At 42.4% G+C, this 22934-nt stretch overlaps 2 protein-coding genes and 1 non-coding gene across 7 annotated transcripts in view; all 3 read right to left on the minus strand.

The window, feature by feature from the left end:
• The window catches only part of fam131a (family with sequence similarity 131 member A), a 5245-nt gene extending 4876 nt beyond the window's left edge, over positions 1 to 369 (minus strand). The window contains exon 1 of the mRNA XM_035671340.1: positions 161 to 369. The gene's annotated coding sequence lies outside the window, so the exon portion shown is untranslated. The remainder of the gene's footprint in view (positions 1 to 160) is intronic.
• Positions 370 to 2069: 1700 nt separating this feature from the next.
• eif4g1a (eukaryotic translation initiation factor 4 gamma, 1a) lies at positions 2070 to 21055 on the minus strand. 5 transcript variants are annotated; one of them, XM_035670009.1, is made up of 33 exons: positions 20614 to 21055; positions 18599 to 18725; positions 18410 to 18496; positions 18151 to 18183; positions 16948 to 17127; positions 16394 to 16432; positions 16197 to 16293; positions 15122 to 15232; positions 13969 to 14120; positions 13629 to 13721; positions 12614 to 12689; positions 11581 to 12513; positions 11403 to 11491; positions 11070 to 11259; positions 10410 to 10543; positions 10100 to 10219; positions 9581 to 9973; positions 9201 to 9347; positions 8840 to 9076; positions 8517 to 8621; positions 7993 to 8295; positions 7685 to 7802; positions 7498 to 7600; positions 6919 to 7265; positions 6662 to 6786; positions 6358 to 6530; positions 6065 to 6190; positions 5676 to 5757; positions 5461 to 5559; positions 4903 to 5046; positions 4692 to 4773; positions 4352 to 4492; positions 2070 to 3491 (listed from the first exon to the last, which is right to left on the minus strand). In XM_035670009.1, exons 2-33 carry the CDS (start codon positions 18671 to 18673, stop codon positions 3310 to 3312), a joined length of 5316 nt encoding a protein of 1771 aa, XP_035525902.1. In that variant the 5' UTR covers positions 18674 to 18725; positions 20614 to 21055; the 3' UTR covers positions 2070 to 3309. The 5 variants fall into 5 exon arrangements, with proteins under 5 accessions (XP_035525902.1, XP_035525906.1, XP_035525904.1 ...); XM_035670010.1 differs by having other exon boundaries at positions 3310 to 3491; positions 6662 to 6783; positions 6928 to 7265; XM_035670013.1 differs by lacking the exon at positions 16394 to 16432.
• On the minus strand, positions 9462 to 9538 carry LOC118335299. The gene has a single exon (XR_004797057.1). It is a non-coding gene; the product is annotated as a small nucleolar RNA SNORD66 (small nucleolar RNA).
• Positions 21056 to 22934: the final 1879 nt, after the last annotated feature.

The following is a 22934-nucleotide window of genomic DNA, read 5'->3' on the forward strand; positions in this document are numbered from 1 at the left end:
ACCCCCCCCCCCACACACACACACCCCCTTTATATTTATATATATATATATATGCTCCTCTGCGCATATATATATATATATATATAAGTAAAGGCTATAGCTATATGTATGCACCTCCTGTGCTCGTTGTTTCCCTCTCAGACTCTCGCTCGCTACCTACCTGGAAGTCGGACCGCAGCGGCTCATGATAATGCGCTTAATTGTCTCCAATCCGATCAACAGATGACACCGCGCGGTTTGTCCTCCTGCTGCAGCTCCTGCAGTAGATCATCAATGCCACACAGTCGGCGGAAACATCCCCCGAACTCCAGCATTAGGTCTCCAGCACAGACGCACCATTTGTTGCTCGGTATATGGGTTACAGGCTGTCCAAATGTCTCCCGATGGCGAGCGTCATCAACGCAAGGCGGTGTCACATCCAATCTCCCCCTCTTCCTCCCCCCCTCTCCCCCTCTCATGCAGCCAAGATCAAGACACAGTAACCTGCTGCAGCTTTGGCCCTTTTTCATGCACTGCAGCTGATTTTTACTGTCATTTGTTGTTTGTATTTTAGCGCAAATATTTGGTCAACAGATTAAACAGGACGCGCTCAGGGTGGATTTACTGCAGTCTGATGTCAACATCTGCAAAGATCCAAAGGTCCTCCTTTGATTTAAAAATACTTCCATCAGGACGATTTGACCTTATTGAACAAACATTTTGACACTTAGACATTTAGTTCAAGTACTATAAACATTTAATTAGTTCATAATGTACATGTAGCTACCTGTAAGCGGTTATAAAGACATTTTAAGTGTTTATTAATGTGCAGTATTTTTAATAATTATAACTTAATTATAACATAAAATTTAATAAACTTAACTTGTTTTACTATATTTTGTTTTTTACACAAGCGTCCAGTTATGCACAACTCACAGGTGGAATTGTAGTACATTAACACTTAATCTTATATCTGCTTAAAACTACATAAGTTATTTAATTTTTTATTTATTGTGTAAATACTGCTCATGAATGCTACCTAATATTGTCGTTTGGTGTGAAAATCTAATCATTTACATGGATCATATTTAATGCACAGCAGAAATTAGGGCAGATTCCAGCTTATGAGTACTGATTGTATCTGGGACACTAATATGAAGACAAAATGCTAAACATTTCTCTTAAATGTGAGGATTCACGTCATTATCAGTATCATTGCTCTTTGGATGGACATTTTACACACAACAGATAATAACGCTGCCATGTATAGTCTGCTGCTAATGAGCACTTAAAGCAGCAGTAGGTCATTTTCATTAAAAACAAAAAATGTTACACTTACTGAAACTTTCCCTGCGTCCTGACAGTAGAACATGAGACAGATGAGCTGTGAAATAATCAGGTTCCTCTGGCTCCTCCTAGTGCTCCTAATAACTTCTTACATGAATCTTCTAGGCCTGAATGAAAACAACCAATCAGAGCCGAGAAAGATAGTCGATGGTGAGACTCATTCCTACGTCTTTAAATACAGACACTGTGGGACTCTGGGAATGAGACTCGCACAATCAACTATCTTCAAGCCTCCAGTAAAGTGTATTTATATCTTTCTCTGCTCCAATTGGTTGTTTTTGTTCGGGCGGTGGATTTATGCAAATCCCATTCAAACCACTAGGAGGAGCCAGAGGAACCGTATTATTAATACTGTCAGGACACAGTAAATGTTTATGTAAGTTATTTTATAAAATGTTACCTACTGCAGCTTTAAAGGTGACCAAGAATACAAAATGAGGGGTTTCCAACTTGTTCTATCCCAAATTAAAACTTCACTGCCTGTAACTCTTTGTAATTATTTTAAAGTAAAGCTAACATGAGACCATCGTGTGGAGGCGTGCTGTGAGTGAATGAAACACAAACGTTGAACTTCTACAATGACCTTGACAAACTGTATTTAATGTGAATTAGTGACACCATGGCTGACTCCCAGTCCCTTTTAATGAGGCCAGACTCAGTGCAGATACTCGTCCAGCTCTCACACAACCACAAACATCACCGGTGCATCAGACACCTTTAGACAGACTTACGCAAAACTCTGCTCAGCAACTTAATAAGTCCTTTATTTGCAATGTTCCGTTACCTCATCTTTCCAGTTTCAGATGCAAAAGAAGCAATAATTTCTTAAATAAAGAAAGCAAAAAAAAAATATTTACAAAATTCCAATACAACTAATAATCAATGGATTATCTAAAGCACCTCTCTGCATCTGGACAACTGTGGTTTCTGTTGGAAAAGGACACACTGCAATTACATCAGCAATTTATTGTTTCTGAAAAATAAAACTGAAAAAAAAAAGTGTTTGTAATTATTATTATATATTTACAGAACGCTCCTGAAATAAGTTTCCACTTGAAGTAGAAAAGGCTTTCGGATCATTTCTGTGTTGTTTTTTTCTTTTTTTTTTTTACTTTATATATTTCATCAAGTCAATTTTCTGTAGATTTCAAGTTTTAACTGTGATTGGGTCATTAAGTGTCCTCTACGACAGCTCAGGTTTAAGTATAGAAGAAGAGGTAAAGATGAAGAGTCAGTGTGGTTCACTACTGGGGATGGGAGAGGATGGCTTAGAGGAAGCATTAAGACCACCCCCTAGTAGTCAAGGTCAAAGGTCAACATCTGTCCTCCATGTTTCTGTCCTTTGTACGTTCATGATGGGAAACAGGAAGAGAAAATAGACCACCTTAGCTTTAAAAACTCCATCCATCAAATTAATATTAGTTCATGTACGTTTGTCTGTGAACGTTATCGTCCACTGTATCATTAATAGAAACACACTTCAGTCATGCTGCACACTCCAGTAAAGGACAAAGACATAAGAGCTGAGTTTGGATTGAACACACACCATCAGGGATCCCACTACACCACACGCCCTGCTGTTTATTCTTGCAGATCAGATCGGATATTAGGCATTATCATAATCTAGAACCATAAAAAAAGCAGCCCGTTGGTTTTGTATTATTGTGACAAAAGTTTCGTAGTGATGTGGGATACTTCACACCTCGTTAACAAGCAATCCTGCTGAATCAGTTTTCAAGTTTATTTTATGAGGACACTTGCTGTCACAAGCAGGAGGGGGAAATAATGAGGAAGCGAGAGAGAGGGTGGGTAGAGAGAAAATGATTGTTTTCTGAGTCCATCCCTCAGAGAAAAACATAAGATTTATCCTCATTGAGGATTGATTTGAGTCTGCCTCTCTGGCAATATTGTCCATGACTCGCCGCAGCCGCCTGCAGAGCCCCCGCCTTGCCAAAGGGGGACGGCAGCTTTCAGTCCAGTCTTTTATTCCTTGTCAGACTCCTCCTCGGCCTCACGGAGCCAGGTGAAAAAAGCGGTGACTGATTTCAACGCCACACCTTTGCCTGTTTGCTCCGCGGGGTCTTTGCTGGATTCCCATTTGTAGAAAGCTTCCTCCTTAATGACGTCCTCATCGTACAAGGCGTCGAAGAACATCCGCAGCAGGTCTGCAGAGACAGAATATAGAGGTCAATATTGATCGAGCATTGGTAATGAAAAGACGGGATCTTGGTTTTGTTGCAGTCAGTTAAACGCCGCCCAGTTTGTTGCAGTGGATTAGAAAAAGATAACACACGTGGTTCAATACGGCGGCCCTGCCAGAATGCATGCTGGTGTTAATATTACCATTTAATTAAAATAATGATTTGAGGTTGTTTTTTGTACCGTTTTTGAACAAACCCCACTAAGTGTAATTCAGTCAGTGTTAAGTCATTTATAATGATGTGTGTGAAGTCCTGTGTTTGCCATAAAGCATCGTAACGTTTAAGCTTTTTCCTGGTGTGGTCTAGATACCATTAAATCCTGAACACTGGACCTTTAAAAATGTCTACAAGTTTCACACATTTTTTCTTTAACATTTTAATACCGCCACAAACTGTGTTAAAGGACCAGTGTGTGGGATTTAGTGGCATTTAGGGGTCAAGTTGCAGATTGCAACCAAATTAATAAATAAGAAGATTCATGGCAGACTGTGGAAAACAACCTGCTCTCTTTGTACATAAATACGTCTCATACTAAAGGTAACAGAAGCATGATTCCTATATTCAGGGGATTATTCACTAATGAGAACATACCTATTAATATTATATTCCATTTCTGCCAATAAATCCTCCAAATGTTACACACTGGACCTTTAATAACGGCCATTTGTATTCCTAATCAATGACATTGACAATAACATGACATTTCTGAACGGCATCAACTTTAGCATAGGTTGCAGAGCTACTGTACTCTAAGGTTTTTGTTATTGTGTACACTGCTGTACGTTCAGCCCCGACACGTCACTGCTGTAAAGTAAAGCACTCACTTGCTGGCTGCTCCATGTGCACCATCAGAGCCTGGAGGGCGTAAAGGGCCTGCAGCTCTTTCTGCTCATCACACAGGTATCTCTGCAGCAGACTGGCCCTCAGGCCGATCTGACGCGCATCCACCCTGTACGGGTTATCACCTGAAACGAGGAGGAACACACATGAATTGAGATTAAAATTTTAACTTTCCAAGGCTTTCAATCACATTGTGGTTTGCGTTTCTAGAGAATTTATGTCGCTGCTGTGGATGAAAAAAATGACTAATAGCCAAGGATATAGAATGATTTTAGACAAAAACAGACCACCCTCACTTGTACATGCTGTATTAGTCAGACTTACATATGATGGCAGCCTGACACACTGATGTCATCAATGCTCGAACAAACTGGTTGGAAGCAGTTTGCTGCTCATCCAAGTTAGCCTGAAAAAATGAACCAGAGAGGAATCAACAATTACTTTACACAACTTTGGTATTGAATAAATAATCCTGCATTGAATATTCAACTCTGGTGTAAAACCAGCTGAAAAAAAAAAAAAAAAGATCACTCACCTCAACCCAGTCTCTGATACGCTGGTTGTTGGCCTTGTCCTGCAGGAGTCTGTCCAGCTGTTTACTGAGCTCTTCTCCAGTGAGGACCTTCTTCTCATCGACTTCCTTTGACTCGGTTTCCTCTCCTGTTGTGAACTCCATTTTCTAAATGACGTAACAAAGACAATTGGAGATACTCTTGTAAGTTATCCACTTATAAAGGTGTTCCATTTTTAAGTAAGTAAGCAAACCAAAAATAATGCAACGAATGGCCACAGGTTGGATTAGAACCCAGCCCACTGCGGTAAGGACTCAGCCTTAGTAGATGGGGCTCAAGCTCTACCAGGGGAGCTACCTGAGCGTCCTTATCTATTTTATACATTTGATCTTTCTTCTCTGCAGCGACAAGGTTAAGGGTGTAAAGTGTAGGTGGGTATTGGCATAAGGTATGCAATGTGATAATTCAAAAAATAGGGGATAAAACATCACTTTATCCAAATCAAGAAAGAAAAACTTCAAGCGGCCAACAGTTTTCAGTCGTTTGTGGTTTACTGTCTAGTACTACTGTAGCCTACAAACCTGATCAGTGACAAACTTGTTGACGTCTTCATCCTCGGGCAAGAACTCGCTCCAATTCAGCCCAGCCTCTGTCCACATGCCCCCGACCTTCTTGGGGGTCTGATGGGAAAACAAAACAACATTCAGTCCAGAAGGTTTAAAACATCAAACTGCCCAAAGTATAACAGGATGTAATGAGAGAGCTGTTTAAGTTAAGGGATTTATATAGGACATACCATTCCTTTGCAGAGAAACTTGAGGATCTGTACCAGCAGCACTCCAGCCTGCCCCAGAGGCACAAGAGGCTTCGAGATCTCCCTGAAGACACAATTACACTAAATTAGACTTTTCACTTTCTTTTAACTAAATGATTGTTCACTTGCTTTATTTATTACAATTTAATATACAAATAGTTATACTCAAAGCAAAAAAGTAAGTTGATTGTTGTGTATTAAATATTTTATAAATGTTTATGTCATAAACCCTATTGAGGCAGAGTGTGACAGACAAAGACCTGCCATACTAAACTATACCTAAATGTTATTTATGGACAGAGAGGAAGATATCAGTATCTGAAAAGAAATAGGCTTTAATTATTTTCGCTGACTTCCATGATGTAACCCACCTGAAGAGTTGTCCCATAGGGATGCCTCCCTCATGGAGCATGGGGGTTATGAGTTCAGCCAGGTAGAGCCAGATGTGAGGTATATCTATGGCCGTGTCTTCCGCAGCCTCCAGGGTCTCTTCTAGCCTGTGATCCAAAAAAACACACACAGCATTTAATCTCACACACCTTTGTTAGTTTAATGTTCTCAGATCAGCCTGTCAAGAGTAAATAAGGATACACTCGAGGTGAAAAACTCTTCAGACATTGGAAGCACAGTGATTCACAGTAGGTTTTTCCTGCTAAATGCTCACCCTTTGTAGTACTGCTGTGTGGGCAGTGTCCCTGCCTTTACCAGTTGGTGCAGCAACAGGCCTGCACGCTCTCTAGCGATGGTGCTGCGCTCAAGCGTTGACTCCACGGCGTTCCGCACAAACACGTAGAGCAGTGAGGCACTGTTGAGTTCTGTCACACACTGCAATGCCTCCTACAGCACAAGAGGAAGAAAATGACAGCCATCAGAGCGGTTTCATATTCTAGGCATTCGCTGGTGACCCTGATAAAATGCATGCATTTACATCGTTTGTGTTGCGAGAGTGCACGGTGTCGTGTTCGTACCTTCAAGTCATTGATGTGGAGGTATTCTTCGATGATGGCGTTTGACTTCTTCTCCACCTCCTCTTCAGTCAAGACAGGTTTTGGAAGAGAAGGAGGAGGAGTGGGGGCACTCTCACGTTTAACTACTGAGGAAAAAAAATACAAGTTAAACATCCTTCCTCTTACATCAGGAATCCTCTGTGTGTACAACTCACACCATCATCTTCCTCCAAGACATCTTTCTACCATTATATCCATTTAAATATTTACTTTTGCACCTTTTTCACCTGTGAGATCTTTGCTTGGACCCCTGTCACGGCTTCCTCGGTCTCTGCTTCCTCTGTCCCGACTTCCTCTGTCCCTGCTTCCTCTATCCCGACTTCCTCTGTCCCTATCGTCGGTCATGCTGGCGACGCGGCGCACAGGCTCAGTCGCAGTCCGGCTGTCTCCGCCCCTACCACCGCGGTCCTGCGACTCTCTGCTGAAGCTTCTCTTGGTGATTTGGTTCTGGCTGCCGCCATCGGCACGACCTTCCCGTCCCTCACTGCGATCGAATCGTTCAAACCGATCCCTGCTGCGGTCACCCCTGTCTCTGTCGCCGCCACGCTCGCGGCTGGAGCTTGACCTAAAGGTTGTAAGTGAGACAAAGATGGACGTTTATCACAATGTCGTGCCATCAAATCTGATCTTAAACTGGTTTAGGAGTCGAATGCCTAAAACACTCAATTTAAAACATAATTTTATATTGGTAAAGACAGTCTCCCCAAACTGTTGAATTTTAAATGCAAACATCTACAATATAACAACAAGGACAACAGATTTCACTTTGTAAGAAAATATGTGCAGCTGCTGAATACCTCTGGGGAACTCTGCGATCAGAGTCTGTTGAAGACAACAACGCGCCAGACTGCTGCAGGGCTGAGAAGCGGTTGAGGGTGCTGGTAGCTGGACGACCAGAATCTAGAAAGAGAAAACGGATAGATTAACACTTCAACCACTAAAAATAACTTACAACCACACTTGTCTTCAAGAAGAGTATTTTACCCTGCTCTCCACTTGCTGGTTTTGCTCCAGTTCCTCCACTGCTGCCTTTGCCCCAGCTACCCCACATGCCTTTTCCCCCTGGAGCCAACAGTTGGTTGTTGAAGTCCAGAGCCCCAGGCTAAAGGGAAACACAAAAGTTACATTTTTAAACAAGTCACCTCACATTTAACCAAGTACCAAATTATCAAGTGAAACTTCAGACAGTTTCATTCTAAAGGCTCTTGAATACTGACACTGTTTTTTTACTGTGCACCTGAGAAAACACAAGATGCTCAAAAACACAGAAACTGACTGGACTCAAACGTTACCTTTGTGATCTTGCTAAGACGGGTGGTGTCGATGGGTCTATTCTTGGAGATGGGCACTGTGTTCCAGCCCTCATCCTGAGGTGGGTTAGTCCTGCCACCTCCTGGTGTGTGAGGGCCTCGGCCTCCCATGTTTCCTCCCATCCTGCCTCCGCCGCCGCCTCCTCCTCCTCCACCTCCGTCTTTCTTGGACAGGAGCTGCTGCTGGACTTTGATCTGTTCCCTGTGCTCCTCCATCTCGGCCTCCTTGTGGATCTGGTCGATTGTTTTAGGACCCTGTTCTCCTCTACGAGGCACCCAGTTACACTGTGGATCGCAGATGGAAGATGGTTATAAAACAGTCTTAAACTCCTATCGCTTAATATCTGCATTCAGGACTCCCATGCGGCTCATAATCCCAGTGGATTGCTTCACACATAGTACAAAACAATTATGCTCATTCAGGAATACTTCTCAGCATTATTCACATAAATGCTCGTTATAGATTCTTTATTGTAAGATCTTGTAATGGCCGTGTTAATATTTACTCTTCTGAGATCGATGACGTCTTGCAGCATGAAGCGGATTCTGGATGAGGTCTTCCTCTCTTTGATGATCTTGTCCATCTGGTTGAAATATTGATCCATACGAGGCTAAAGGGACACAGGAAAAAAAAAAAAAAAAAAGCAGCAGCTATGAGACAAAGCTACAAAATGTTGAGTGTAAAGGATTAAATGAGACTGATTTATATGTGAAAAGCCGTCTCCTCAGCTCCTCAATCCAATCACTGATAAGTGGCACAAAAAAGACAATTGAATGTGTTAACGTTTTATGAACAATCACCATCTGTGTGTGTTAATGTGTTACTTACCTTGGCCTTCTCAAAGTCCAGGTCTTTGCCAATTGTGGAGAGCAGCCTGCAGAGACACTCCAGAGACTCTTCATCATGATTCTTCAGTAGTTTCACTACACAGTCGTGCATGATGGCCTCTGTCAGCATCTTCAGCTTGAAGAGCTCGCCAATGAACTTTATGTTACCCAGTGAGCGACGGCGGGCCTGGTCTCTGGCCTCCGTCAGGTCCGCCCTCAAGCGATCACGTTCCTCTCCCTGAGAGCAGACATAAGTGATTGTTTTTGCTTAGAGGCGAGGTAAAATGATCTGTTGAGTCTAAATAAAAACAACTAAAACTGTAGTGGCTGGGACAGTGACAGTAAGCGATCATATTTCTTACCTCTTTGGCAGAATCCAACTCTTTTTGCTTTTTCTCAAAGATTTCATCGTCATCCTGGTCCTTCTCAAACTCTTTCTGGCAGCGGTTGAGCAGCACTTTGCGGAAGTTCACAAAAACTCCTGGCTTGTCTGAGGTGGGGACTTTTAACTGGAGGAGGAAAACATTGAAGATTACACTTTTAGTATACACTTTTAATTTCATTAATAACAAAAACTAGACTATAACAGAAAACTAAAAATTAGAACCAGTGATTTAACTGTGCTCCATCAGTTCCTCAATACCATCATAAACATTCAGTGGCCCAGACACGTGGCACAAAACAAAGGTCATCATTGGAGCAAATGATAAAAGTGCAAGATCCGGACACAATCACGACTTACCCCCATAAGGCAGCGGCACATGTTGGCGTAGGCCACAGAGAAGTTGGGCTCTGAGATGGCCTTCTCAAAGATGAGGTCAATGGCTCCCTTCAGCCTCTCCTCTGTGTCTATCGTCAGGTCCGTCACCTGTTTCATCAGCTCCTGAAACTTCTGAGGGGTCAGCTTGTTGAGGATACTGCGCAGACGCTTGAACAGCTCTTGAGTTTTGGCCTGTTCGGTATCTTCCTCTTCGGCCTCCTCCCCAGCACGGCTGCGAGTGGACTTCTTCGCAGCGGGCTTCCAGGCCTTCTCAGCCTTGTTCAGCTGCACGTCATCGCTGAGGGACAGGCTGCTGAGGTTGATTTTCCTGGGCTCTTTCCTCTGACCCTGCTGGGAGCGACGTGGCCCAGGCGGCTAAAAGGAGGGGAAAGGATGCATATTTCGAAAATAAACCTTATTTAACAAAACAAATTCATTATGATGCCGTAATCATGATTATGATAAGACCATTCCAGAAAAGGACAATACAAAGTCACTCACCGGGCCTCGTGGTCCTCCAACTGATCTGCTCCCAAGGTTCCCCAAATACGAAGGAGTAAAATCGGGACCGACATTCATCAGTCGAGCTGGGTCAGCAGGCCGCAGTGGAGTCTTGTTCACCTGAAGTTAGAATAAATGACCTTAGTTCCCAATACAGAAATACCAAACACAGGCAGAACAAGAGGAACGTGACATTTCCTAATTCATTAGTCATCATAAAGACAGTGCTGATGAGGTCAAATGTAGTTTTTAAGTATGAATAAATGATATTACTCACTCCACAGCAAAATGACATAAAACATCACCCTACCTTCTCCAGGACCACATCACTGATGGTAGGCAGGCCCTCAGGTTTGTGCATACTGGCGCCGATAAACTGGCAGCCCAGGAGGAACTCCCTGTCGTACCGCTTCTTGTCTTCTGGGTCTATCGGCTTCCAATTTTCTGAGAGATGTAGGAGAGATGTGTGAATGCAGAGGATTGACTGATTTGGAAAACTGACAAGCTGTCCCTTAAAAAAAACAGTTGTACAGCTTTTGAGCTCTGAAGAAGGTAAGATTTGTCTTGAATGGGACACTTTGGGATGCTTGAAAATGCTGTATAGTAATAATAAATAGATCTCCCTGAATCCAGCCACTGATATTCCACCTTTTTAGCATAAATTGTTTAAAAAGGGATGAAAAGGGATGTACACAATTTTGAACAGAAAGGTATCTGAAATAACCTTTAATAGAAAGGTCATAAATTGTGTCCTTTTGTGAATTATAACTGAAAATATTTGGTGAATTTTATATGACATAGCTTAAGGTTGCATTAACATTGCATTAACATTAAGCAAAAATATGAAATGTGACTGTACTCTTTGAATATTAACTTTAGGATTCATGTGTGTCTAAAAACCATCATCATAACTACAAGTGTACATCAAAATGGCAGTGCTCCACGCACACGCACACACACGCCAACTTACCTCCTTTGTACTGGTATTTCTGCCCAGTTGGCTCAGGTGTGGCTTTAGAACTGTCAGGTTCTGCATTCTGCTTGTCTTCTTTCTCCTCCCAAGTCTCATCTACAACCTCAGCGGGAGGTTTAGCTGGAGCAACAGGGACGGGGTCAGCCTGAGTGGACGAGGGTTCAGAAGCAGGCTTGGCACCCTGCTCCTGCAGCACACACAGCAGGAAGAGATGGGTAAGTATTATAATAACCTAGTTACTCTTCAGAGATTGTAAAATATCCTCAAATATTATTGATATTACTGCTGTTAATTTCAATCTTTCATGTTGTCACCTGGACTGATACATACCTCTGTGAAGGCATCCAGGAGGTTTCCAATGTTCTCCTTTTTGTTGAACTCCTTCATGTTCTTCCTCTTCTTTGGCACAGACGTAGCAGCTTCAAGAAAAAGGACATTGACATTTAAATCTCACATAAGACCTGCATGACACATTGACAGTCATAAATGCAAGGGAGAATCAACTTACCTTGCATAGTAGTAGGTTCCTCGGTAGGGCAGCTAACAGTGGTAGCAGGGACATCCTCACTTTTCTCCTTCTCCTCTTCTTCCTCTTTCTTCTTCTCCTCCTCCTCTTCCTGGGCTGGCATTGCCGTTTTAGCCACAGGCGTGGATTCCTGAGATTGAGAAGCGTCAGGCTTGTCAATGGGTGTAGTGTCTGAAAATGCCATGTCCTCAGAGAGTTCCTCAGTGTCCTGAGGAAGGCCGTTGGAGAGAAGAGGCTCTGCCGTTTCAGCTTGCGTGGGTTCGGGTTCGGGTTCAGGTTCAGGTTCGGGTTCAGGTTCAGGGGCTGAGATCGGGGCAGCATTCTGGGTCTGTGGAGCAGCAGGTTCCTGTGCAGAGGGCGGAGGCTGAGAGACTTCAGGTGTCGTCTTTGTAGCAGTTTCTTCTTTGGCCACTTCAACAGGGTTAACTGTTGCAGCAACCTCAACTGCGATCTCCAACTTAGCGCTGGTCACCTGCTCTTCCTTTTCCAATTTCTTTACTTCCTCTGTTGTCTTTTCTTCCTTTTCTGGCGCCTTCTCAGCTGGAGCTGGGGCAGCCGGCGGTTCCTCCAGTTTGACAGGAGCCTCAGGTGCCGCTAATGATGCTGTAGGGACGACGGGAGCGTCTACTGTGTCACTAACTTTAGTATCAACTTTATTTACTGCCTCGGCAGGAGGTGTAGTAGATGCTGATGCTGTAGTAGATGCTGTAGGGGGGGGGGAGGAAGACTGCTGGTCCTTTATCAATGGTGATGGCACCTCAGTAGCTGCTGCAGGAGCTACAGGTTGTGCGGCTAACTCGTCAGGTGGTGTAGTCTCACTGTCCATTTCCTGTTTGGCCTCCACCACAGGCTCTGCATTTTCTGTGGCAAGAGGTGGTGGTGTTTCAGCGCTAGCAGGAGGCTCCATGTTTTCATCTGGGCAGTGAAACACATGAAGTAATCACAATTAGAACAATGTGGAATACAACCACCTTGCATTTTTTTGTGTAAACCAAAACTGAGAAAATGTACTCACCTCTTCTAGTCACTGTAGTGACAGGCTGGGTAACTTCACCATTGGTCTGTGGAGGACTTGCATCGGCTATGGAGGCCTGCAGTTACAAAACAGTATTTTTGTTAAACACCGATTGAAATGGAAATACACATATTACAACCATTGTCCCCATTTTCATGAAATTATGTTCACTTTTAGTTGGGACTGTGTTGTAGAAGAGTTGATTAAACTCTTTAGCCATTTTGAAGGCTATAGTTTATCCCTTAATGAAGTTATATTGAATTTTGTTCTGCCCAAACCAACCGGCAACACCATGTACAAGTTAAGACAAACTAGGCTAAAAATATAACAGCTCAAAACATCAGTGCATATTTGTGTGTATTTGCTTTAGCTTTCTATTGTTTGTTCTTTGAAACTCTGTACTGATAATAAGATGTTAGCACAGAGATGTGAAAACATGCAATCACCTCTAAGAAAAATAAATTCCTTTTTCCTGAGCTGTGCTTTTTCTCTAACAATGTCTCCTTTGTTCATAAAAACCAACCAAATGTCATTGCTTTCCTTCAAAATTGGAATACAGTAACAATTTGCTCAAGCTGTACGCTTTTCAACCGTGTTTTTATGTATAATTAAAAAGACTTTAAACAGTAAATACTGCCCTTTTGTTCTACTTTTGGAAAAATTACAACATTCCCAGATAAGCCAACTACCAGTGTAGACAAAATATAAGTCAGAATTGCAGACTCTAAATTTTCTTTTACAGCTCGAGTTAGAACCTGTTCTATGCCTTACATTCACTTTATTTTCCACATGTAAAGTACCTGAAGTCAGTACAAAATACACGATAATAACTATAAGAACTATACCTTTAACCCAGAGTTACACAAACAAGACTCATTATTAGTACTCAGGACTTACTATCAGTATAACAATCAATAAAACAATTCTGTCTTTAACTATATACACAACAATGCTTATTTCAGATCAGAGTTTAAAATCAGTCAGCAGAAACCAGTCTTCACAAAATCACTCTTACCTGTGGGGGAGTCGGTGTGGTCGTGGACCTTCCACCTGACATGATCTCCTCTGTGATATCACGTCCGCCCTGGTTGGGGTCTCGTATTCTTATCTATCAGGAGACAGGGGAAATATTGGTTAAGTTTCCACCAAACATGTAACCAACATTAAAATGCCAACAGTATGTAATGATCCCGTCACTGCTGATCTATAGCTGCCACCCAACATAATAAATACTATTGTTATTTTCAGGTAAAAGAGAAAGTTCCACATTGAACAGACAAAACACTTTCTGTCCATTCAAATATTTTTTTGACCTCAGACAAGAGGCGCGCTGCCCTTTTGTTGTGACACACTACCGGTTTGCGTTCCCTCTTTGGTGGGCCTTGTGACTGTGCCGGTGGTTGCTGAGGAGGCGGGGCTTGTTGCTGTTGCTGGGCCGGGTTGATCATGACTTGTGTCGGTGGGACAGAGGGAGAGTACTGCGGCTGAGCTGGATAGTATGTTCCCGCTGTAAGGTTAGAGTGAAACAAAGAAGAATAAATGAAAAAGATTGTTTTCATTTACTCAAGTATAAGATACACTTCACACTAAAATAACCATCCAACCAAAGATTCACAGGATTTTTCCCCCTGTAGTTATCACCCAAAATGCTTTATTTGAGGTGTTTTTATAAAAACCCCTTCAAGGCAGTATGTGGGGTACATTGAGGTTGTAGACCGGATTGATATTTTGACCTTCCTGTAGGAACACAAAAACAAGAATCCACACAGAGAGCGTATATGAACTGTGTGTATCAAAATATAAACTTGCACATATTTTATATATCGACAGATTTGCGGGGCGATTCATGTGTCACTCTCCACTGACGGCGGCATTACTGCGATGGCTAAGTACAACTATGCGAATGAACCCCAGCTGTTTTGGGTGGCAATCGTCCCCTCCTACAAATAAAGGTAGCCTGTGTGAATGTTAAAGTTATTCCATCTTAAAAGCACCACTATGAAATTGGTTATGACACAGGCTTTTGTAGTAATGACCTTCACATCCAGACTGTGAAGGTCGGACAGAAGCTGCATGTTAAAGTGCTGTGTATTCAATAAACACAGCCGACGTTACTTATTTTCTTCTCGTATCAAGGTTCCTGCAATCCTTGATTTCATTCATTTTAAGAACATAAATTACTTCATTTAATAAACACATGAAATATACAACATTGTAAAAATGGAATTTCAGTACCAAGCTAGCACGAAATCTGCGGGGAGCCGCCATTATTCATTTTGGTAAGGATTCGCTACTTTTTCAGTACATTTATAGTAGCATGGACGTTTTTTATGTGCGGGACCTTCACTTCGTATCCCATTTGCACATAGAAGTATACTGTACATGTGTGTGGTACCAAAAAATACAGAAACAACACATGTTTACAACACTACCAGAGACAGGAAGTGCCACAGAGATTTCTTGCCACTAAAGCTTGCTGACCAACACACAAGCACACACACTACTCACCAGGGTAGCGCTGGGAGGTGAGAGGAGCACCGTGGAGAGAGAGACGGCCGTTCTCTCGCCCGCCCCCTCTCCCCCCACCACCCCGCCTCTCCCTCGCAGCAAGAGAGGGCTCTGAACCAACGCAGCAAACGAGAGGAAGGGAGTGAGGGACGGGAGAGGGAGGAAAGAAGGAGAGAGGGCAGGAAGAGACAGATGCAGAATGAGTTAATGAGAGGATCCAGAGGAAGCAGGGTGTTAAAAAGGTCCCATGAAATGAACAACGTCTTTAATGTATTCTTACCTTGTGTTCCTGGCTGCATCTTATTTTAATGTCAACTGTTTTTTGACAAGTGTTTAAATACAAATACAACTTTACTTCCTGGAAAGTTTTTAGTTCTGTTCAATGAACCATCTTCCACTCAGGAGCGAGCATAAGGCAATAAAATGGACGGTTTTAGTTTCACCCAATGCCTCACATTGAAAAATATGTCTGTAGAACAACATTTGTCCTTAAGAAGATTAGTATTTGCAGCAGTAACACAGGTCAGATGTGTGTTTGGGGTGGCATTTAAAAGAATTTTTTGAAGTGCAGTTGCAACCAGACTCAGATGTGTGCCTGCCATTTGGGAACCTTTGTCATAGATACTTTTGAACTCAAATTAGATCCCTCCTAACATTAAATCCCACCCCAACATCAAGTTTTATATGGATGTACATCCAGAAAGAGAACAAAAATCTTGTCTCAAAAGGCCATTTCATGGAACCTGTAAGGCAGTGTCAGGTGAGACTGCAGATAGAAAGAACACAGGCCAAAGCAGAATCAAGCCAGACCACATGCAACTGGCAGTTCACCACATACAGCAGTGTTTTAAACCCAGAAACACATTAAACACACGAACCAGCCAAGCAAAACCATGACACACCCAGCAGTACCGTATGGGCAAAGAAGTGCACAAATGGCTAAAACTAGATGCTTCATCTTAAAATCTCAGTCAAATTTGGGCTTCTGGTGTTTCAGAGTTGACCCTTTTAACTGAAAATCCTCCATGTTTATGGTTGTGCTTGGTTGTGGTTGGTTTTGGGCAAAAACCCTTACCATAAGGGTATTCAGCAGGGCTAGTTCCTGGATAGAAGCCTGCTGTACCGCTGGTCACAGGATACTGCTGAGTAGGAGGCATGTACGGGGGCCGGTACTGCAGAAACAAAATAAAGAGTCAGAAACAACAACAATAGATGGAGCAATTAAGTTGTGACAGCTTCAGGTCAATCTCTGCCATCTCCGCAGTAACGTACCGTATTGGCCCGAATAAGATGACCCCCTTTTTCCAACACCTGTTTTTGGAAGACAAGAAACTCCTACATTTGTGTAGCTTGGACAAATGTTTTCAAATGCAGCTAATTCTTCATTGTGTCTATCAGTCACATGCTCTTAGAAGCTGTCAGAAGGATTTTCTCTGGATATTAGCGGTTTTCTTTTAAGCTTCCCATCCTGACATTCTGTCACACTGGTATTGCTTGTCAGATGATTCGGTCCCTGATAGGTTTTGTTGCTTTCAACTCATATTCACTCGTCAAACATTGAATTTCCCTGTGGTAGCAGAACATGCTACACAAGCTGTCAGAAACTCCAGTAGGCTTAACTTGGCTTCCTAATTTTTGGCTTGCTTAAGTCTAAAATACACAATATAAACAGAAATTTGCTAAAAAAAACCCACCATCTTATATCTGGGCCAGTACGGTAATATGATGAGCATATACTCAGGACTATTTGAGCAGGTCGTTAGGTAGAATTGTAATGATTGAATTAATTGTAAAAAACGAATTGATGTTTACTAATGTGAACCAACCTGTCCAGGTGGGATGAAGTAACCCTGAGGGGAGCCAGCGAAAGACAGCTGCTGCTGGGAAATCATCATCATCTGGGAGCTGGGCGGGTAGACGTGAGCAGGACCAACAGGCCGTGGGCCACTACTTGTCTGTACCCTCGGAGCACTGGTGGCCATGGTTGGTCGGGTCTGATAGTAACTCTAGAGAACAGATGAGGGAGAACGAAGGGAGAAGGATGAAGAGTGTATCACAGCACAAGCAAACCTGTTGCTCTGTGTGTACATTTAGTGTCTCAACTATGGTAGTCCTAACCCATTTGTAAAGATGTTTTTGTGTGTCTGTGTGTGTGTGTGTGGGTGTCCAGGCGGGCACACACCCCTAACCTCAGCTGGAAGCGAAGCACAATCACAGCAACTGGCAGTGTGTGTAACAAGTTCAGTTCTTGGGTTACACAAGAGTCTAAATTGTACTGAATGTCATGTCTCACTGCTACACTGAAGTTAGGCCAAGTTAAAAGGGAGGGGAGGGGGGACAGGGACAAAGAGAAAAGCTGTTACCTGTAATGCTCTGTATCCACCCTTCAGCCGCACAACACATGAGCAGAGAGCAAGAGAGGGAGTGAGATTAAGGTGAAAATGAGGACAAGAGACAATGTGGAAGGTTGAGATTACAAGGGTGTAAGAAGGAAGAGTATGAAAAGCAGCAGCAAAATATCTCTCAGCCATGAACAGTAAGCTCAAACAACCATAGCTGCACATGCAACTCTGTACAGGACTGCAGTAGTAGGCTCCTCCGAAGTCGTCCGGGTCCAAGTAAAAGAGTGGTTAAAGAATCATTTTACAGGCTACAGGCACATGCGGGCAGTGAATGAGTGCTGCAGGTACCAAAAATCAATTCACTTTAATATTAAACTCTACGTTAGCGTCATCTGAAGTAGCAAAAAGGCATATTCTTGTTTTAATTTAAACCTGACTACAAAATGATGAAAAATTCAGAGAAGTATGGGAGGGCCGAGAGTAAGTGCAAGTGCAAGATGAATAAAAAAGGATAAACTTCCTACAGAGAAATATAGGACTCAATGCTACTGGATGGCAGGAAAAGTTATCTCATCTAATAAACACTACAGCGTTCTCAAATAATAATCCAACATGTGGAACTGAAGGCATGCATTACACTACTAAGGAGACAGAGGGGATGTAAGGAGAAGTGAGGGGTGTTAGTACCTGTTGGTGTAAAGTACGGGGCCCTGCAGCAAACTGGGAGAACAGCAGAAGAGAGGAAAGAAGTCAAGATAGACATTCAAGGAGAAAGATGGCAAATAGGCTAAAACGCGCACACACAGATTTAGCCAAAGCCTTATAGCAGAAGAAGCCTTGTCAGAAATCTTTGTGAAAGGGTAGGAAAGGGGGGGTTCTTACACGAGGCAAAACAGATCACATACTTAGACACTAAATGCTGAAAAAGACATTCTGTGAATAATACCTGTCTTGCCTGTGGTGCAGAGCTCATTTGTGGAGGTGGGGGGGTGGCAAAAACAAGAGAAGGGGGTTGTCCAGGGCCGTATGCCGCCTTGAGAGGAGAGAAAGAGAGAAGATTAGATTAGTAAATTAGTTTTACCAAACTTTAAATCTACCAAAACTACTAATTTTACAGAAGATCATTTGTGGTCACCTGTGACAATCCGGGGGAGGGGGCAGGGTTTGGGACAGAAGTAGGTCCCGTTATAGGCTGTGGTGGTTTGTTCATTTCACGTTCTTTTATGGTTCTGCATTAGGGTGGCGTTGTGTTGCCAACCTGTCTGAGGAAGAAGAGCAAGAAATACAAAAAAAAAAAAAAAGGAGAACAATTAAGCATAAGACAAGTATTAATCAAGGGCATTGAGATGAAAATGCTTCCAGCTTAAATTTGATCTTCGTTAAACATGATAACTGCAGCTCAGATATGAGACAACACTGGAAAAAGACAAGAACATTTAGTGTGGCAACATCTAACCAAGCAGCGAGGGTGTGGTCTGTAGTTTCGCCTATGATAACACCACCACCTCCCATAATGTTCACTTACATATTGCATGGCTCTCCTGCATACAGTCTTATGAGCAATTAGTGTTCGTATGCTCTCTAAATTCCTTGCTCAAACTGCACGGCCTGGACTAACGCGCTTTAACCTCCACCCAAAACTGCCTGTTGTTTGAGAAGGTAAAAAAAGGTCATGGTGGATATTAAATTATTACAAAAAAGGGACTGTAACTGTTAAATAAGAAGAAAAAAAAAAACACACATTCCTAAATGCTCATGACTTGACCGAACAGCAAAAAAGTAAAGGAGGGAACAAATTACTAATGGGGATTACTTATAATGATTTGAAGATCCACTTCCAGCTCATACCTGACTGCCACCAAATCACTAGGACTGGTCTGGTTTTGAGTGAATTTAAGAAAATGGATACCTCAGGTCAAAGTTCATTTACTGTGTTAACAGTGGCTTCAATGCCCCCTGCTTGTGCTAGCTACATGTGCAAACAATCTAGTCCAATAACGAAACGTCAAACTCCATTTCTGAAAACTGATTTTCTCGTAAAAAGATAAACTATTGTTGCACAGATGCTGGAGCAGCTCAGACATGATGAAATGAATATAAAAAAAAACAAAAAAAAAACCCTGATGAATAACTACAAGCAGACGTGTCATGCACCATCCACCTGCTGACACAGGAACTATCGTTAGCTGCGAGCTAATGCCATGCTTCTTTCAGACAGGACATCAAGGTACAAAGCGACCATATGGTTCTGCCGGCACACACGTTTAACAGCCTCATAAAGCCTCAATGTACGGCAGGTAAAAACATCAACCCCCTCCCGTTGTGTCTTGGCGAAGTTTTTTTAGGATGAAAGGCATTTCACTGGGCCGCAGGACGAACGTCTCAGCTAACAGCCGGCTAACATTACGTGTCCCAGAATCAGACGTGGCCACATTTAACCTTAAACGTACACACGGCTCAGTCTGCTAGTTTCACTGCGCTGAAGGAGACACACGTTTACTGATCACGAAACTAAGACCGCAGCTAAACAAGCCGGCCTCTTCAGCAGTAACGCAGCAACATTTGACAGCGATTAGGTTACAGTTGAGCTATTGTTGGTGAGTGTTAGCGCTGTAGCCGCAGCCGTCCTACGAGATGTATTTAATTACAGGCCCAGCAGAGCAACCAGCAACCAGCAACCTGCAACCTGACGTTTCCCTTCAACTGGGATTAAACCCACAACGCAAAGGCGATCAGATTATTTTGTGTCGTTCCTGTCAATGCGCTGGCTCTACGAACAAGAGTTGAAGTTTTATTTAAAATAATAAAACATTAAGCGGTAAACCGAGAGAGGATTAGCCTGAAAGCGACGAGCCCCGGCTGTCAGTAAAGACAACGATATGTTAACTTTACCGAAGCGACTGCGCGATAAAACGAAATAAACACATGTTAAATAACGCGAAAACATTCAGATTAACTTAGTTTTACCCCGTTTTCGTATTCTAGGCAGGATTAGCCGGCCAGCTACCCCAGTGTGTGCACTGAAGGGCCTGCTCCACCAGTTAGCATTAGCATTAGCCTGTGTGCCTTTGACCAACACGAAGCTAAAACAACTCGAGTGTACTTGAAGCTAACGTTAGCACAGCCGCCGGCCGCTCGTTTCATTCTTACCAGGAATCAATTGTGAATAACGTTGTCGGATGTGAACTCGGGGAATCAGCCTCTGATCAGTCTCCAGGTACTGAAAGTAGTGCTGTTGCAGTTTCTTGTCCTTCACCCTAAAAGAAAAGTGATGCCCTTCTTGGCTGTTGTTGCTATGAGCTACCCGGCAGATGGGTGAGTGCTACTACTGTCACCTCGGTTTAAATCCCCGGGCGTGCAAAAGTGACAGTGCTCAAAATCAAACAATACAGTACTTCGGGAGTACTATTGACAACTCCGATGGCCCCGAAAAAAGCCTCTGGACCGGAGGTCCATGATTAGGGCGTCGATGGTGACGGATTGCCGGTTCGGTATGTACACAACTGTCGCATCAGGAGGCTCAGAGAGAGGCCATAGTGCGATGTTTCTGCTGTGTGGAGCCGGTGCGCCTCCAGTCGCATGGGGAACTTCCGGGTAAATTAAAATGTGAGGCCGTTTCCTCGGTCATGTGACACAGGAGCGCAATTCATCAACGCGTGCCTCAAAATAATCTGAGATTAAAAATGGGAACAAACACAATTTATTCATGTCATTTATATCACACGAAGTCTGTGCCAGGCCTGTCTGTTTTTTTTTTTTTTTTACAGAATTTGTAATTTAATATTTTAAAGTCCTTCGTTCGTGGTCTAAAGAAAGACATCAGAGGAAACCCCATCTGAGTACAGAGTCTGCTGAAAAACATGTGTTCCTCCTTTTATAGTATTTATATCATATTGTCCAGACCTGGTCAGTGAAAATGTGCAGACAGTGGAGATGTTTTACCTGAGGACAGCTCATCTATTAATGGATTAATGGATAGGATCCGTGTGGAAAGTGGGAATAATTATAATAGTTTAAATGATCAACTCATCTTAGTATTATTTTCTTTAAGAGTTGGTTAATATTTTTTCTGTAAAATGTCAGAATATAGTAAACATTTTATTTCTCAGAGCTCGAGGACACAGTGTAACACTGAGGAGGATCTCTGCTGCCCAAACTGCAAGTATAATTTCACTAGTACTTAGTTTTATCCAGCTGGATACAGGATCACCTGCACGATAGCCACGCCAACCTTCCACTCGTTTCTTGTTTCCTTAACATAAGACCTCGTCTCCTTTCTACTACCACGACACTGAAGGTCACCATCCATGGAGGCCGCCATGTTGAACCGCCATGCTTCTACGGTAGCTTAGAACTGACAAACCAAATTTTGCAAGTTTTGCGGCCACCGTAATTTCATCATATACAGATGCGAGTGGTGTTCAGTTAGTTGCGATCTGCAGAGTCTCCGCTAGATGCCACTAAAGCCTACACACTGGTCTTTAAACTATGATAAAAACAACAAATCCCTACATTTGAGAAGTTGGAACAATCATCAAATGTTTCTGATTTTTACTTGAAAAATGACAATAAATTAATGAAAAGATGAATTAATTATCAAGTTTTTAATTTAATTTGTTTGGGAATATGCACTACCAAAAAAAGTAATGATATGATATAAATAATGAAGTGATAAAGGCCTTAATGGTTATTCTGCATCATTATCTGTGCAGTCAACATTATTTGTATGAGGTATCAAAAGTGACTTGGTGCATATTTCTGAGTAACCACAAACAACGGGTCAATAAGGGCCCAAAGTAAGGTTTTGTCCTGGGGTCTGATAGCGAGTAATACCAATGGCTTAAGTCAACGAGAATATGTTTGTCTATTGCGTAATTTTTGACATTGCACATTCATGATCCAGACTGGGTCCATGTACTGTTACATAAACTCTCCCAGTATTATAGAAGTCTCTGTCTGATAATAGTCAGATGTCTATCACAGGCTTTTATCAGACTACCTAAAAAGCACAGCATCTGTGTTTATTTTCTCATCCATTTATTCATTCCTTTATGAAGACTGTGGACATGCAGCTGAAGGTGCAGATTGAGACTGTGAAACTAACTTATCTTTGTTGGTGAAATAAATCCTCAGCTTGTAAAAGTGTGACTGATCACTGTAGTGATTATTCAGTTGTAAAACATTTTGGGCTGCATCTCTTATCCTGTTCATTCACCTCTTACAGTAGGTTATTGTTATTATTAACGGCACACTGCAACATGTATGTCTGCTTTATACATAATGTTTAAGTCCATGCACTGTTTTCATGAGTCCTTTTAGACTCCAAGAGAGTTTTACAACAAAGCTTTAAAGTTACGTTACAGCCAGTAAGCTTGTTTGTTCCAGACTGTTTTTGGCATTGGAAGCAAATTTGACAGTATTGTCCCTTTATATACTCCTTCAATTACAATATGACTACAGTATGTACTTTC

The sequence above is a fragment of the Morone saxatilis genome, unplaced genomic scaffold, assembly GCF_004916995.1.
Source record: "Morone saxatilis isolate NCDOM2014 unplaced genomic scaffold, NCSU_SB_2.0 Contig23, whole genome shotgun sequence".
Lineage (NCBI taxonomy): Eukaryota > Metazoa > Chordata > Actinopteri > Moronidae > Morone > Morone saxatilis.